At 37.0% G+C, this 17211-nt stretch overlaps 1 protein-coding gene across 3 annotated transcripts in view; it reads right to left on the bottom strand.

Annotated features, from left to right (window-relative positions):
* The window catches only part of LOC114136995 (collagen alpha-1(XVIII) chain-like), a 62286-nt gene that overhangs the window by 23596 nt on the left and 21479 nt on the right, over positions 1–17211 (bottom strand). For all 3 annotated transcript variants that reach the window (XM_028005462.1, XM_028005461.1, XM_028005460.1), the window contains exons 3-5: positions 7568–7815; positions 6585–6755; positions 4814–4945 (exon numbers count right to left, since the gene is read on the bottom strand). In XM_028005462.1, coding sequence (XP_027861263.1) covers positions 4814–4945; positions 6585–6755; positions 7568–7815 — 551 coding nt within the window. The remainder of the gene's footprint in view (positions 1–4813; positions 4946–6584; positions 6756–7567; positions 7816–17211) is intronic.

The raw sequence follows: 17211 nt of genomic DNA, 5'->3' as shown, positions 1-17211 counted from the left end.
CTTCTGAATATGCAGAATTCCCATTTCATAAATTATGATTTTTTCCCATAATTTCCATAATTAGATGATTTTGTAACTGAGATAAAAGTACTGCAGTGGCATTACTTCAGGAATTAGGAAGGTATTCTTTTGTTGGCTGATTTTTTTTCTCCTGTAAGCTGAAACTGAATCTTCAAATTGAAAGTTAACATCAGAACTGCGGCACAGCTAGCAGGAAGGTAGAAAAGCAAGTAGATTAATATCTACTGCCTAAAAGGCTCATCAGATTGGTTATAATGCATTTTTTTCCCTTAGAGGTGGACAACAATTACATTTAGCATCAACATTGCAGCACAGCTGTCTGCCACAGGAATCTAGAAAAGCAGAAATTTAGAAGTTCCCACTGGCAGTTAAATTAAAAGTGAGGTATAGACTTATGTTCTGTTTACAAAACATGTATTCCTTAGAGGAGGAGGAAGTTAGAGGAGCAGTAAGTGCTAGCTTCATTAGCACTGTGCAGGTTTTTGTAGTTTAAACAGCCATTCGCAATTACTTCAAAACGTAGGCAAAGACTAACAGATGGTTGGATGAAGAAACAGGCGGGTGGACCGATGGATGGACATTTTTCATTTCCTTTACTGACATTTTAATACCTGGAAAACCCTTAAATAATACTGTGTATGTGTTCAGGCTGCGTCTTTATCTCTAGACCTAATGTGTCCTTAAGATCTTTACCTTATTATCAAAACGAAAAAACTTTTTACTTTTAGGAAGGAAGCTTTCAACAGTAGCGATGGGTTCATAAATTGATGGACACAGATGTAATCAAACTGGAAAGCTGGAATGAGACCATGTGTAAGACCAAGTTAAACTTTTATTGTTCTTTCTTCTTCCTGTGTGTTCATTCAAAGCCACAAGTGAGGCTACGGCTGCAGAGAGCCACTGCTGAATCAGGCCTGTTATTGCTTTCTGAGAGATGATCTCTGACTGAGCTGCCAACTCAAACACTGAGCAGCTGAACAGACACTACTGCTCCTCCTTGTCTGAATGTAGCAGGGAAGAGGAGTGATGAAATACATGGGGCTTACTCTGAAGAGGTAGTAGAACCAATGAATCAGTTCTCTTGTCTTATAGCAACCATATTTAATCTTCATAACTGAGCATCTGCCTCTCATTGTATAGTTAGGGAACCGAAACGGTAAAATAGCAAAGGTAGGACATGCAAATCCCCCCTGAATGGAGGGAATCCAGCAGTTCATTCACCAAATGCAATGTAATTTACAGTTTTCATAAAAGCAAAGTTAATTGCAAACAGTATTTTACAGTTAGATGTACAAAATTATAAAGATGCTTTGGTTGTACAGCAGTCTGAATACTTTACATTCTTTCCCTCAAGGTTGGAGAAAAAAAAAGATAAAAATATCACAATGATGGATGACAAAGAATGACGACGATACAGAGAAAAGTCACAGCGTCCAACTTATAAAAAGTTAGACCCTGGGTTAAAAAATACTTTAAAAAAAATTTTAAGTTTTGAAAGTAGGAAATGAAACCCTGCATTCGATAAACTTTGGGTCTTTTCATACTTGATGGTGCGGTAGACTATCAGGACCAAAACTGCAACATTTATTAAATTTTCTCTTGCTGCAGTTTTCTTCCACACTAGACTGTGTCAAACAATCCAAACTAATTCAAACACCAATTCTCCTCCTCGCCTGTGAGGGCGCTGCACCAGGCACTTTTGCAGGAAATGACAGAAAAACCTCTGAAGAAGACACTGAGTTCAACTTCCTTCTTCACAAAATATAAACAAAAATGGAGTAGCGTCAGATTTTAGCAGCTGTAGGATTCCTCTTTTTTTCTTTGGTAAAAGACCACAAGCCATTTCTTTTTTTTCTCCGAAGAGTTTTTGCGGCGCTAGTGGCTCGTATTTTTCTGACAGTAGGCAGACAGGAAGGAGGGTGAGGAGAGGGGGGAAGACATGCGGCAAAGGTCGTCGGGACCGGGAGTCGAACCCGCGACGTCCATGACGAGGACTAAGGCCTCCAAACGTGGGGCGTGCTAACCCCCTGCGCCACCACAGCACGCCCCACACAAGCCATTTCTCTCGCTAGCGCTAGCCACACGTTTGTTTTAGTTGTGTTTACCCAGAATGCCATTGTTTGGCACTCATATAGACATTTGAACTTCACTTCAACCAAGCCAAGACTTAAGTTTGTAGGCAGACCAAAGTTCACTCTTTTGGTCCGCATCAGAGTTCGATCATTCTTACCTCCCCAAACGAACCGGACTTTCCAGACAAATGGACTGGAGTTTGATTGAAACAGATTAAACAATACAAAGTTTATTTGAAATAATCAATAGTATAGATTGAAATGATTCTAATTTAATGCCTGATGTCCCCAGAAAATAAAAGCAGAGTTGTATTTTTAAGGATTTAAAGCGTTTAGAGAAAGATGGTGCTGGTTTAGATTTTAAAAATCCACATAAGTTAGTTTAAATTCCTCAACTGGAAATGAAAAACAACTGTTAGATGGATTGTTCCAAACCTAAATGGACTTCTGTCTGAAGCCAAACAAGGAGCCTTCAATAAAAACAAACTCCTTCCTTGGTTCTTTGAAAGCTTTTCAGATTTCTCCAATAACATATGAACCACGTAAAACATTTACGATAGGAACCTTTTTCCTCCTCTTTCCACTAAGAACTTATAGTTTTCCCATCATATGAACTTGCTTTAGTGAACTGCCAGGGAAGGCTTCCCATCTTTCATGTCAGTCCATTTTCTCCTGTTTATAAATTACAAATGTTCCAAATTCACTATGAAATTATGGTCGATGTTTATACAGGGTTGATATTTTAAATAATAAACCAGAGACAGGAAGGAAACAAGCTGACAGCTGTATGCACAATATGGATGGATGGACAAAAGAGGATCTGCAGGTTTCACCAAGTTTTAATGCCAACTTGAATGAAATTTAAGACAGGAAAGCTACAGTATATATGGAGGGTCAATCATAATTAGCAAAATTACAAAATTTCTGGGGTTTGTTTGTGGCTCTTAGCAGCATCTTAAATATTAACCTTAAACACTAACCTTAAATATTTTTTAGCAGAGAATGCAGCTAGCTTCACATAATGAGCTAGTGGCGAAAACAAACTTTATCCAATCAACTGGAGATAAATTTATGCTAAAAGTGCTTGACAATCGCTAACTCTCCTCCAGTAAAGCAACCGGCGACGTTCATAAAAGTGAAAATTTCCGCTAGTAAATGTGCAAACGTGAGCTTGTAATGAACGTTAAAAAATGTTCAACTTTATTAAACATATTTAGACTGTCGTGTCCCTTTTGTTGTGTTTCAACTGTAAGCTGTCGCTCTCTGTATGTTGAGTCAAACACCAATCAATCACAGACACAAAAAGCTAGCTAGCTAGCAAGGGTACATTAGCGGCTAATTAGCGATAGCCTCAACATTCGAGTCACAGAATGAAGATGGTGGAGCATGACTTTGGGCCATATCGAAAGTCTGACTGTCCTTAAAAGGCCGGTTATGACAGAGTATATTGATAAAACCAATTAAATTGTCAAAATATAAACAAATTGCTGTTGATAAAAAATTTTGTGATTGTTTTTATATTTTTTTTGCAATCAAAATTACAGATTTTGTGATGAAATGTTTGTAAGAAATTTTTACAATATTTGCGCTAATGTGACTTTTTATTACCTACGGTATCAATTACAGACTATAACTTGACATCAGGTAAGGCTGAGGCAACAGTTACTTAAACCCAAAGATTTTAACCAATTCTGAGAAAATTTGATCAAAATCAGAAAAAATATAGGGATCTGTTGATTTTGTGTGAATTTTGCAGATCTGTGAAAAACTGGAAGGACTTATTGATGTAATTTGGAGTTTAAAGGGCCACATAAAAAGCTATGGTGGGCCACATTTGGCCCGTGGACCTGGAGTTTGACACATGTGGATTAAAAGAAAGAAGGACGTAAGAATGGATGGACAGCTGGGGATAAAAAAAAATGTTTTAAAATGTGTAAAAATGATCTAATCTTCAGAAGTTTTATTGGTGTTCATAATATAAACCTGATATTTTGATGAGGATCCTGATAAAAGATCAAATCAGTTCTAGAAAAACCGCCAACTATAAACAAACAATTGATATTCAGTTCACCTCAAATGATTTCTCCCCACTATTATTAGACAAATAATGCATTTTGTCAGGAAATCCCTGGAACTTTTACTGTTTTATTGTCCGTTACAACAACACTGAGGGCTGATTGCACCTCCTGCACTTCTAATCAGCTAAACTCCAGAGTATTTTTAACAGCTACTGTGGGGGATTGGGCTTTCTATCCTAGCATATTTATCAGTGATTTGGTTCAATTCAACGTCTCAGAGAGACGCTCAGCCATATTTCAAACCTGTAAATCACAAACAGCTTGCCATTTATGAGCTCTCATCGGAGAAGACAGCACTCAGACACATGTGGTCTTTCATTCTGGGGTCTCTTGTGGTGGCCGTAAAGCTGCCAACAAAGATGACTGTGTTCACATCAGAAAACGCAACGGAGACAACCGCCCAAACATCACATCTGTCTGCATTCTGGGTCTGGATTCAGTCACCGCCGTGAACTCACTGATCCAAACGCAATGACATCAGGAATGAGGGGCGAAGCTAGCCGGAGTTGCAGCTGTCAAACACGTCTAAGAACAAACAGAGCAGGAGCTTCGTACGGGGCTCTCCGTTACTTAAAATGATGGATGGGAAGCAGCTTTACTTTGCACTCGTGTGCACATTTGCATGGTAAATAAAAGACTCACCACAAACCGAGGAAGACCCGTTCCACCGGCATTCCCCACGAAGATCCCAGAACTGGATTCGAAGGTCAGAGGTTGGGCGCTCCTCGTGAAGGCCACTTTGTGGTATTTCTCACAGTCCATGTAGAGACGGATCTAAAGGGACAGGACAACAGAAATGACAAGGAAAACTAGAAGCATTGAAAGACAAACTAAATGCTTACATACATTCAGTCAAAATATGACACAAAACAGCCATCAGACTGAAATGAATTTTGACTTTACCACACCAGATCCATTAGCAGGTTATTATTTCACTATAATGTATAAGCTGCTTGTTAAGCTGCTACCCCAGCGACCCTACCCCGGATAAGCAGAAGAAAATGGATGTAAGGATGGATGGATACATGGATATAATGTATAAAAAATACCAGCGAAACTGGTATTTTTCTTCAATATTAAGGAGTTATTTGCTTAAAACGAGCTCCTACATCTTGCTGAAAAGTTGCTTATGAGTTATTCAAATGTAATAATATATTTGCTCTAGAAACTAAACAAAAATACTTGGTAAGATTTTGTGTTATTGCACAAGAAGACAGAAACAATCACAGAAGTACTGAGACAGGAATACTTTCTATAGAAAGAAAATATCTTATGGAAGTCATAATTTGTAAATTAGGCACATCAGCTTCTATAGTAATTTTAAAAATTGTTTAACTTTTAAAATTGCGTGTGTAAGATGTGAACATAGAAAGTGTGTACTAGGAATCTGAAGAGCCACAATGCCTAAAAAATATATTCATCCTGTGGATGGTTTACACTTTTTATTGCTTTTATAAGTCAATCATGATCAACAAAATGTGTTGTTTTTTGTTTTACAAAAAAACTTTAATTTCAACTTATTTCTAAAAAATAATAATTCAATAAAAACATTTAAAATAAGATAAGCGACTGTGAGATTCACCATCTTTAACATAACTGACCTAATTCAACTGAGGTCCTACTAGTCAGTGAAAATAGTTTCAAAATAAGCGGAAAAAAACACTCCGCACAAATCAGAGAAATTATTATTGAAAAGTGCATGGATACAAAAAATCTCTAAAGTTTACTTTGTAAATTTGTTGTCATTTTATTGTTTATAATCGATTATTAAAAGCAGTAAAAAGGGTGAATACTTTTTGTAGGCATTGTAAATTAAAGCACAGCTGAACATTAGTCTGAACAAGTGTACTAGAAAAAGAGTTTCTTTTTCTCTGATATTTATTCATGAGAAACATTCAATGACTATTATTCTCACTGTGTTATTAAAAATTAAACCAGCTTGTGTTTTTTTTTTGGTTTCTAAGAAAAAACCCTCAAAGCCATTACCCAGAGTTTCACAGCTCAACAGAACAATGACTGTTTCAGTAAGAATACATTATATTTCTTGTGTCATAACAATAAAAAAAGCATAACTTTCATCGCTGATAAAGTAATTTATTTATGAAAAATCTCAAAGTCTCATTATTCCTCAGAGCTAAAGCGAAGCACAGTTCAGATATGACGTTGGATTAGTCGGATTATTCAACTAAAATGAAACGCGTTCTATTACTCACTCTGGTTCTTCTCTAATTTCCTTTCAGTTTGTTTTAAGTCTGAAGACAACAACGTGGACATTTTATGCTAAAAATATTGATATTCAGTCCAGGCACAAGAACTAAATACTACTTGATATACAGAAAACAGGACAAACTTTTGAACATGTGAGTTTTTATCCTCAGTGTTGTTAAAAAGGACACAAATCCGTCCCGCTCACCTCTGCTCCTTGCACAGTCAGGGTAAACCTCGCCCACCGTCCTGTCAGCTCCCCCATTTTGAAAGAGGCGGCCTCCCTGGTTCCACCTCTGGTTTCTGGGTCGGTGTAGTACAATATGACGTTCTGGGCGCCGTCTTCCACCTCTGACAGGGCGACACCTAGCTGCACGACCTTATCAACCAAAACAAAAAAAGGCATCAACCAGATGGTACTGATGGATCAATTACTGCAAACAGGAATCCTTGAAAAATAACAACTGCGTTTCCACAAACTATATAATTGTGCAAGTCGGAATTACAAAAATAAATCTACTTAATGGAAACATGGCAATTTATTAAAAAAAAGTTTTTTTCACTAAGATGAGTTGTATTTCCTGCGATGCCATATTAGGAATGTTGTAGAAACATTTCCAGAAAAGGAGGAGTAAATTTCTGCCAAAAAACTCTGAAATGTTGATATTAATAAAGAAACGTTGCAAATTTCTGAGTCTCAGAAGTAGAAAAGTTTTGACTTTTAGAGAATTGTGAAAATTTGCGAAAGCTTTTTTCTAGAAAATTTCAGAGATTAATCTTAAAATTCTGAGTGTTTTCTAGCATTGTTTTTTTTCCTTTTCAGGGTCAGAAATGTCTTGTTTTTTCTAGAAAATGTCTCAGATTTATCTCAAAATTCAGTTTTTTGGTGGAAATGTACTCCTTTATATCTACAACGGCCCTAAAACATTAATTTCACAAAATTGCGAGGGAAACATTTCTTTGCATCCCAACCAGATCTTGCTAATGTTGGAAATGATGGAGAAGATGACAGGAAGTGGTAGGAGAATGTCTCAGCATGGTTTCTATTGACCTATCAGGTGAATTTAATTGAATCTTGTATTTAATGGAAACACCACTTCTGTTGATTTGATTTTTTTTCAACATTAGCAGAAGATCAACAAGGTTTTCTGCACATTTGTAATAGAAAAGCAGCGACAGATAACGTCTCACTTTTTGATATGCGTCTGTGATGGCGAAAAGCACACCGCCGCGACGCGTGGTTGGTTTCGCCGTCACCGTGATGGCGAAGTCGTGATGGAACGGATCAGGGATGAACGACTTTGTGAGGCGGCCCACGTTTGCACCCGGGCCGAAGCTGTAGGCCGGGTAGCCCTCGAATCCGGTGACAAAGGAGACAGAGGGGGGCAGGGGAACGCCGATCAGCTCCGTCAGATCCAATGAGCTTTGAGAACCCCGGTCTGCCACAAAACAAACAGAAGAGGTGGAAAGTGTGTAAGCGGAGGAGAAAAAGAAAGCATTTGTTCTCCACTAGAGTTCAGAGGTCATCACCGGCCACCTTCAACCCAGAAGAAAACAAACTGGTCGACCAGAAAGCTACATGGAAACTGGCAGCTGCTACCTGGGAAAATGCTTAGAATGAAAGAGACTCCAGACAGCAGGAAGTGGAGTTTGTATTAGCAGTTTCTCATTACTGGGATTCACCCAGTGGTACCATTCACTCCAGACTGGGAAACATGCATTCATGCATGCTTCAACGTATAAGTGTAGCAGAAAACGACACAGTTTCCAGCTGGTCATTCAAAACTTAAAAAAAAAAATGTGATTATAAAAGAGGACAGATGCTTTTGGGTCTGTAAAGCCACACAGCCAAAAATTATAAGCAATTATTTGGGTTACTTTGTCTGTCATAAGAGAAAAAAATCAGGTTTTATTTATTAAGTCGTATTTTCACAATGATATCCAGTCATTCATAAATGCCAGTCTCAAACTAAACATTTAATTACTAAACTAAATAGTTATGCTAAATATTTAGCTTATAACTAAACAGTTATGCTAAATATTTAGCCTACGATCTAATTAGCAAGCTAAATATGACACTAAATATTAAGCTTCCCATTTAAGCATTTAATTTGGAACAAAATATTTAGTTTTCTAATTAAATATTTAATTTGGAGGTAAATATTAAGCTTACTAACTAAACAGTTAAATAGCAAGCTAAATATTTAGCTAAACCTTTAACCTACTAGCTAATTAGCAAATTAAGTATATCACTAAATGTTTAGCTTTCCATTTAAGAATTTAGCTTGGAAGAAAATGTTTAGCTTGTTAACTACATAGCTTGCTAATTAAATAGTTTGGAGCAAAATATTTAGTTTCCTAATGAAATATTTAATTTGTTTAATTTACTGCGACGGAGTATAAGGATTACCGTACGCTTAAAAAAAAATTTAAGAATAAAGATGTACGAGCATAAAGTCAAAATAATACAAGAATAAAGTTGTCAAAATGGCGGGAAGCGAAGCAGCCAAGAGATCGCCAGCAGCACTGAAACAACTTTTTTTGTTCGACATGCGTTAAGAATCTGTTGCTCTCCACAAGTCGAAGCTAAAAAGCAGAGCTGGGAGACAGAGGCCTTATAACACCCAGAACATTTTTTTTACTTTTAGTCACAAATTCAAAAAGCAAGTTGGAGCAAAAACAACGCAGCACATCACTAACAAACACTACACTAACAGGAGAATAACAGTCAATTTCTGCATAAAATCTACAGGGTTTTGCAAGAAAACAAGTCCAGGATCGATGGTCAGTGGAGAGTTTTCCCCTATCCTAAAAAACAACTAAGTTGTTCTTTAGTTTAATTGTAAAGATAGATGTTATATTATATGTGACATATCTTTCATATAGTTTCATAGGAACTTAAAAGACCCTTTAAAATATATATTGAAAATAGCTTTAGCTCATCTGAATATGTAGGATCCTGCACTATAAGAAAACAATATTTTTTGGGATGAAAAACTATTTTCAGTTGAAAACTCTTGAAAAATGAAGTGTGACGTAAAGGAACAATAAATTAAGCCGGTACTTGTGATGCTAAATATTATTTTGTGAGTTTTCGGTACTTTTATGTCTAAGTTGCAGGTCACTACAACAGGTGAAAAGAAAAAAAGAAGTTCTACTAACTAACTTGCTTTTGTTGTCAAATATAGGGAAAAAAACCTTTTAGAGTTTTTTTTAGAGTTTGACAATGAATGTGTTACTCCAAGTTCTCCTTTCTTTCTAGTGGTGCTAAATAATTGTTCCAGTTATTCTATGAATGATGAATAAACATTTTACCAGAGCGCTAACCTAGATGATTACTACGTCGCTTTGCTTGTTGGTAACCTGGTTGAAAGATTCGATAACAATACAACTTTTGGTTGAGTTACAAAAACGTAAAAAGCAAAGTTTGGCAAACGAGAAAGCACAAAAAAAAAGGATTCTGAATTCTGTCAACTTTGAAGGTAACAGAGAAAGCAGGAGCCAATCATAGCTTACAGCTCATTTTTCACTCATCAGTGATTTAATCCTTGTTTGGCATAAGTATCGCAGCTGGATATTTGACTCAAACACGACATATTTAAGTACAAGCTCATTTCCCTCCCACAGTTACTCGATCACACCAGAACATGCTCTCTAATCTCTCAGTCTGATCCAAACTTTTCCACTTCCATCTTCAGCACTTCTGACATTTGACATCATCAACATCACCCTATAAACTCCAACCAGTAGACAAAGAAGAGGTTTCCGTCTGTCCAATGCCATTTCATCACCTTCTCCGAAATTAACTGCTACAGATTATTTTTTCTCCTCATGAGTGTTTAAACAGGAGCTGCCGTTTTACTTTTAAACAAGCAGACAGGAATCTTCAATCACCTGGTTCTCCTTATAAGGAAGCCCATCTGAAACAATGGCCTGTTCTTCTGCATGTTATGCATTCTGGGCACCTGGAAAGCATTAGTCTGCATCACTGCACACATGCTGTGCAGTGGCAGCTCCTGAAAATGAGACTCACCGCATGGCGTGTGCCTGTCTGTGTGTAAAGTGTGTTATGAGGAGAAAAACATTGAAAAAGTGGTAAAGAGGCAGAAGGTAACATCACCAAGACTTTAACTTGAACTCTAAACAGATAAGTGTCTGTAGAGTTTTATCGGACTGTAATTTAAACTGTTCTGCTTTAAAAATGCAGCTTTTTGGGGGGGATTTTATTGAACAGTTTTTAGAAAACAAACTGCAAGAGACAACTTTTGTTGCAATTATAGCAGCAAGTATTTTGAGATACCAATTTAACATTTGCTGTTCTGAAGTTTCAAAATAGCTCAGTCTCTGAGAAACGGTTAAGTCTCGTCACAGATTCTCAAATGAATTTTGTCTGGGCTAATTAAAAACGTTAACGGGATTCGATCTGAATTTTTCGTTACAACACCAGAGGATTCAGGTCATGGGGGGACGGGATAGAAAGAAATCTGACTTTTTCAAAATGTTCTTGTATTTTCCCTCAAAATATTATTTTTTTCTAACCTTTCCCCCCTCTAATTTTAGACACTTAAAAATTAAGGGTAAGATGTTATCCCAAGAACTATTAAATATTTATTTTTTGCAAATATAAGCATCTTAAAACCCCTTGGAAGCTGAATGGCGTTAAGAAGATTATTCTGCTGATACGATAAAATTTATCTAAGCTCAAGCTGAAGTAGGAAATATTTTCCAGGTCCTCTTTGACCCACATCGGATTCCAAACACAAAATCCTGGAATCAGAAACTGGTGACTGGCTTCCTGGCAGCTTTGCTTCTTGGACACGAACTTTGCTCAATATTCTTCGCAGCCAAAGTGTGTCAGCTAGAATTCCCACTGCTCGGCTCGTCACTTCGAGCTCCGGCTCCTCGGTGTGACTTCACCACAGATGTTGCTCCTCTGGGTCGGACATGTCGCCTTGGAAACGGGGGCCGCTACCTCTGCGTTTGGCGAAGTTCTCACGACGCAGCAAGGGTCCGTCCCGTTTTATGTTTAACTAATGACATGTCAGCAAGTTGTAATCAAGGAATTTGGTGTTCTGGGATTTTATCCTCATCAAACTCAGGGCGTTGTCGCTGAAAAATAATCAGGCTTGGATGAATTTGTGCACCACCTGCACTGGAACACAACAAAAGAGGGTTACAGTAAAAAGCTCTCATGAAAGAGTTTGCTTTCATGGGATTAAGGCTGAAAAATCACTGAATGACTAAACCAGAATGATAAGGTGAACTCCCTTTTCCTGGGAAAAAGACTACTTGTTTGACCACCACTCGTTTTCTAATCATTTGACTACTAAATATGTCTATCATACAGGGTTTGGCAATAAATCAAAAACAACATATACTGCGGTAGAAACATATATCAATATCAACGTCCCATAGATCTCTGATCCAGAAAAAAAGCCAAAGTCAAACTCTCACAGCCAGCTAAGCAAAGTCGGTAGAATCAACTAACTTACTCACTCTTTGGTTACCTAGCAACGACTCCTTCACTCACTCTTTGGTTACCTAGCAACATCTTGTTAGAGTAACTTGCGCAGCGGCAGTTTCAGGTTTGACCACTATGCTTTGTAACTGCTTAAAAATAAACAACAGCGGGGAGAAAAAAGGAGAAAATGAGAAAATCAAACAGGAAGGGTCACATCGCTAGTTTGGCAGTATTCGAGACATCTAAAATAAAAAACTAATCAATTAGTATTGATTTCAACCAACATGAAATGCTCATGTTGCGATACGGTTTTCAGCCATATTGCCTCTACAGCACTGTGAATAAATCTTGAGCAATCCATCCTGAGCAAGGGGCAAAATATCTATCACAAAGACGATTTGTTCAGGTAAATTCAATACATTTCAAAATTAAAACAGTTTGACAGATAGAAATTAGTATTTTATCTGATTTAGTGGAAGCCCTACCAACAAGATAACTTACTGTATATTAGCTTAAAGCATCTGTAGCTGCTGCATCGCTCAGGCTACATTTGAGGAATTTGATGATTTTGTTGCTGGAATTTTTCTATTAATTAAACAAAGCGATACTCAAACTAAAACCTTTTTAAATTAACTGTAACTGAAGAGTGCCAATGATGTTTCATGAAGTGTTTGATGCATCAAAGTATGGGACATGTGTACAAGGTTGAAAGCAAATAGGAAAACAAGAATAGAGAACAACAAAACATGACTAGAGTGATGACAAAGTTGAGTTTCGTTGTTTCACTGCTGTATCTTAAAGAATATGTGATCCTCCACAAAAACATAAAATCTTACTAATATTTTTTGGTCTCACTTACTTGAGAGACCAAGTAAGTGACCAAGTTGGTGTTATAAGTTAACACCAACTTTCAAGTAACTTCAGCAAGAAAAAGGAGATGACTTTGGGTCAATAATTGGAAGCTTATTTCACTTACAACATGGGGAAAATGTCTTGTTATAAATTAAATAATATGCCATTTCCATCAATATTAAGGAATTATTGACTCCCATGTCTTGCTGAAAAGTTGGAAGTTAGTTTTGTCTTATTTCAAGTGCACTAAGATAAGACCAAAAACACTTGGTAAAAATTGGTGTTTTTGCAGTGAATTGTTGTTACTGTGACAAATGTGTCCTTTTGAGGTTATAAATCAGATTAGAGGTTGGGCTAAAACATCAACATTTTCACACAAAAAAAAGTATTTTTGTTTGTCCACATGAATACCGAAGGATGAAATTTTCTCAAACATGTTTCTCAAGTGTCTTTCAGCTTGGTATATCAATGAAACGGATCACCGTTTGACTGGTAGAGGACAGGATATGCTGACAGTAACGAATGGGGGAAGTTGTAGACAAACTGCTAAGACCACACAGCGAGGGTATTTAAATTGTAAATGTATATTTGCATGAGTGAGACCTCATTCAGCACAAAGCTGCTGTGTTTGAACTGAGCTTAGGTGCCAAGCCTGGAAGAGTCCAAAGGAAAGGACAGGAAAAAACCCATCAGACATGAAGTCATTTGGATCTGGCTGGTGCCATCAACTAAAATACTTCAATACTTTTTGTGAGCACTCAGAAGAAACCTGAAGCTTTTTATACACTTCCTTCATATTCTAAAAGAAAATACAAAAAGTATGCTACGTGACAAATTCTCTTAATTTTCAGAATCATGCAATGGACTGCATTTCTGTTCAATTAATCTAGGCTCAATGCAAATTTTCACCATAAAAACTGACACACTAACATTAGGGATAAGCTAAATTCTGGTTCGTCTCAAACGATTTGCCAGTCAAGCACTTGTCAGGGCAACACTCTTGTGTACACAGAAACAGAAACACATGCAGAAATTGGGTTCAAGCCAGCCTGCTACCAGATTTGCTGAATTCAATGCAGCTTTTTGGAAAGGTTTTTTTATCTAAAACAGATAGCCTGTGGTCTATATTGCCTCTATTTACTGATCCCAGAGGGGAAGAAGATTACATGGTGTTGCAAGCACCTAGCTGCTGCAAGCGAACCACATGAGCCACACATGAGGACGGGGTTTGCTGTGGGAAAATGTCTCCTACTGTTTCCAATCTTGGTTGCCATAAATACAGTAAAAAACAAAAACCAAGGATTCACATCATCATCTGTCAGCTCATCCGTCTACTCCTCTGCATTACAGTCTATCTGTTCAACCATCATGGTAATGTTCTTTCAATATATTCCTGCATAGGCCATAAGAGGAAGAGTTACAAAGGAGTCCTTCATATGCTAGAAGATGCAAACAGAGGTGAGGAGCTGCATGGGGTAGTTGCTCCATGCAGCTTTAAAATTCAGCAGCTGCATAAGAGGAGTCTGTTCTCCACCTGCTTAATGTATGAAAATGTCATCATGGTTAGGAAGTTGGCTCAATGTAAAAAGGTGGCGGGATTCTTAGAAGCGAGTTAACTGTGAGCCTCTTAAACACGTCGTCCTCCATCTTTATTGGCAGCAGTACAACCTCACACTGAAAAAAATTAGAAAACCTTTTAATTTTTGTACATTTTTAAAATAAAATCAGAAAATTTCAAAGTCAATAACCCCCTAACTACTCCTTCCAAATCAAAACATTTTACTTCCACCATGTCTAGGTAATTTAAAATAATCATATTTTATTTCTACTTTGCTTTAAGTTGTTCAGAGTTTCATTTAGTTTCACTGAAGTATAAGATAGAGAAAGCTATTTAAATTGCCAAGAGAAAATTTATATAGTTATTACAGGGGTACAAATATTGGTGAAGCACACAATTGAAAGTAAAATTTATTTCTTAGCATATTTTTCTGCTCACTGAATAAATGTAGTGGAAGGTTTTTTTTTAATGATATTTATTTTTATTTGACCAGAGTCATGCTGCTGTATGTTCTAGAAAGAAATGTCTTTTATTCCTTGAAGTTCCAACAGAGCTTTAAATCTGCCAAATCTCAGCTTGATTTGTGAGTGTCAGGAAATCAGCTGAAATACTGACAGAACCACAAAGTAGAAACAGCTTTTTCAGCATTTGGCTGTCAACAAGTTGTAAGATCTTTTACGCAAACATAAATAAATTAGGTAATGCACCATTAATTATGTTGAAATGTGAAATACACGTCTCCACTTCTTTGACAAAGCCAGAATTTTTGCTCGAACGGCGTTTACTACAAAAACAGTAGGCGATTAGAAACCTTTATTTCGTCCCTTTCCTTTGAAAATTTTGGTCACCACACAATTATTGTATTTATTGACAGAATGGTTTCACAAAGGCACTCAATGCAGCTGCAAAACATGAGTCATAACAAAGTTAAATAATAACCAACTCCAGAACGACAGAAAATCCTGTCTGCATTAAAGTGCCTCAACGCGCGACATCTCCACCAATCACATCCAAACTTGGCATGAGGGATTTCTTACATCTCTACTCTGTGATAAATCACATTCCTGGCCTTTCTGCAGCACTGACAAAGTAAAAGTGGGCTTCACATCCTCAGTTAACCCCTGCTAATGGCTTTGGTCACAAACGGCAAAAACTAAAAAAAACCCTCCAGCATTGTGAGGAGTCTGATTGTTCTGGAATGTGTTGTTAATGCTCAATACTGGAAAGTAAATAAATAAAACTTGAAGCAATTACGCTTAGCATTAAGGGAAATGAATCCCAAGAGTTGAATGTTTTCAGGGAAATTCCAGAGGAATGAAAATACTACTTTTTGTTTTTACCCTGAAAATAAACCCAACCCAACTAGACCTACAACATGGCAACAGTCTAATGGTAACACAGGAACTTGCAGACCTGTTAGCTATTAGCTATCAGCCTGGCCTTGTAACAAAAAGAAAGTCTGGATCAGAGTTTGATACAAATCAAGAAGAGAAAGAAAATGTGGAAGGAGATACTTTGGTTAAATGAGACAAATTTCAAACTTTATGGTCTGTATACAGAATGCTATGTAGGGATGAAAACCAACATTTTGAACAAATCACTGCTCTGGTGAAACATGGAAGTGACAGCATCATGCTCTGGGAATGTTTACAGCTGAGAATCCTTCAACAACCAAACATTGTCCCTCTCCTGCAATTAACTTATTTTTCATGAACATATAAAAAGTATTCCTAGTTTTTCTCTTTTTATTGTGACACATTTTTGCATAAAAAACTAAAACAACAGGAATCCTATTCCTTTAGTCACAATTATACACTATTTTGTGTTTCTTAATTGCCAAGCAATCCAAATTAATCACAAAAATATTGTAGCATAAAGAAACATAAAACAGTTAAGAGTCTAAATGCAAACAGCTGAAACATCTGAACCCCCAGTGGATCCATTTCTGATCAAAATGTAATGTTCTACTCCCAGCAAAATGATGTAATGCATAACATCTAATTACTCTTCATGCCAGCCACAGTGTCAAAACCTCCCAACAGCCGATGTGAAGAGATGGTACTCATTACTGCAGAGGTTTCGTGCCGTGGTTGTAATTCTGTTTGGCCGTGATAAGAACTTTCCACCACTTCTACAACAACAGGCAGAATAGTTGCCAAATTAGTGACTTCATAATTGCACAATTGAGCCATATATATGTTTTTGCTTCTTCTTTATGCATCAAGAAATGACTGCGACATAGGAGTGGACTGCAGAGCCGAGTTGTAAGATTTGGTGTGAAAGTACAAAATGTTCCCACCAAACCATCCAGTTCCACTTGGCAGATTATTTCCTCTTGCTACAAGTTATAAGTAAAACCTATGATTTAAGTCAATTATAGGTTTTTATTTTGTGTTGAGTTCCTTTCCAACAGTCGTCAAAGAGGTATATGAAAGATGCGACAGGTTACAATATAGTGGTGCAGAGTGATCTTTGGAGAAAATGACGTTATATTTCTGTGAATTAAGACTGAATCTGATAGTGGAGGTGCATAAACTACCCCTACACATAGAAAAAGTTCAGCAGATTCTAAACATCCAATTGTAGATTTGATATCTGTGGTGGAAGAATTGTGGAGGGGAAAATATTTTTTTTAACCCTAAACACATGATATGTTTTTGTCTTAAATTTATAGATACTTTTCTGCCTACAAATGTGAAATATCTGGACTCAGAATTCTGGAATTTAAAATTTGGAAGAAGTTCATAATCAAAGCTTGCCAATCACCAGCTGAGACAGTATCTTATGCAGTTTGGTCGAACGGCTGCCACATGACTAATCACAACTTTCACTAAACACAATTTATGCTAACTTTCATTTGCTTTGTCAGAACAATCTTGCTTGTAGATCTTTGTTGAATTCCACCACTATGGTAACCTCTAGAGCAACACTTCATAAAAATGAAGCCATCTTTAAAATGCATCT

Source organism: Xiphophorus couchianus, chromosome 21 (genome assembly GCF_001444195.1).
Source record: "Xiphophorus couchianus chromosome 21, X_couchianus-1.0, whole genome shotgun sequence".
Lineage (NCBI taxonomy): Eukaryota > Metazoa > Chordata > Actinopteri > Cyprinodontiformes > Poeciliidae > Xiphophorus > Xiphophorus couchianus.
The sequence above is the reverse complement of the archived record's forward strand: the minus strand, read 5'-3'. Positions and strand labels throughout refer to the sequence as shown.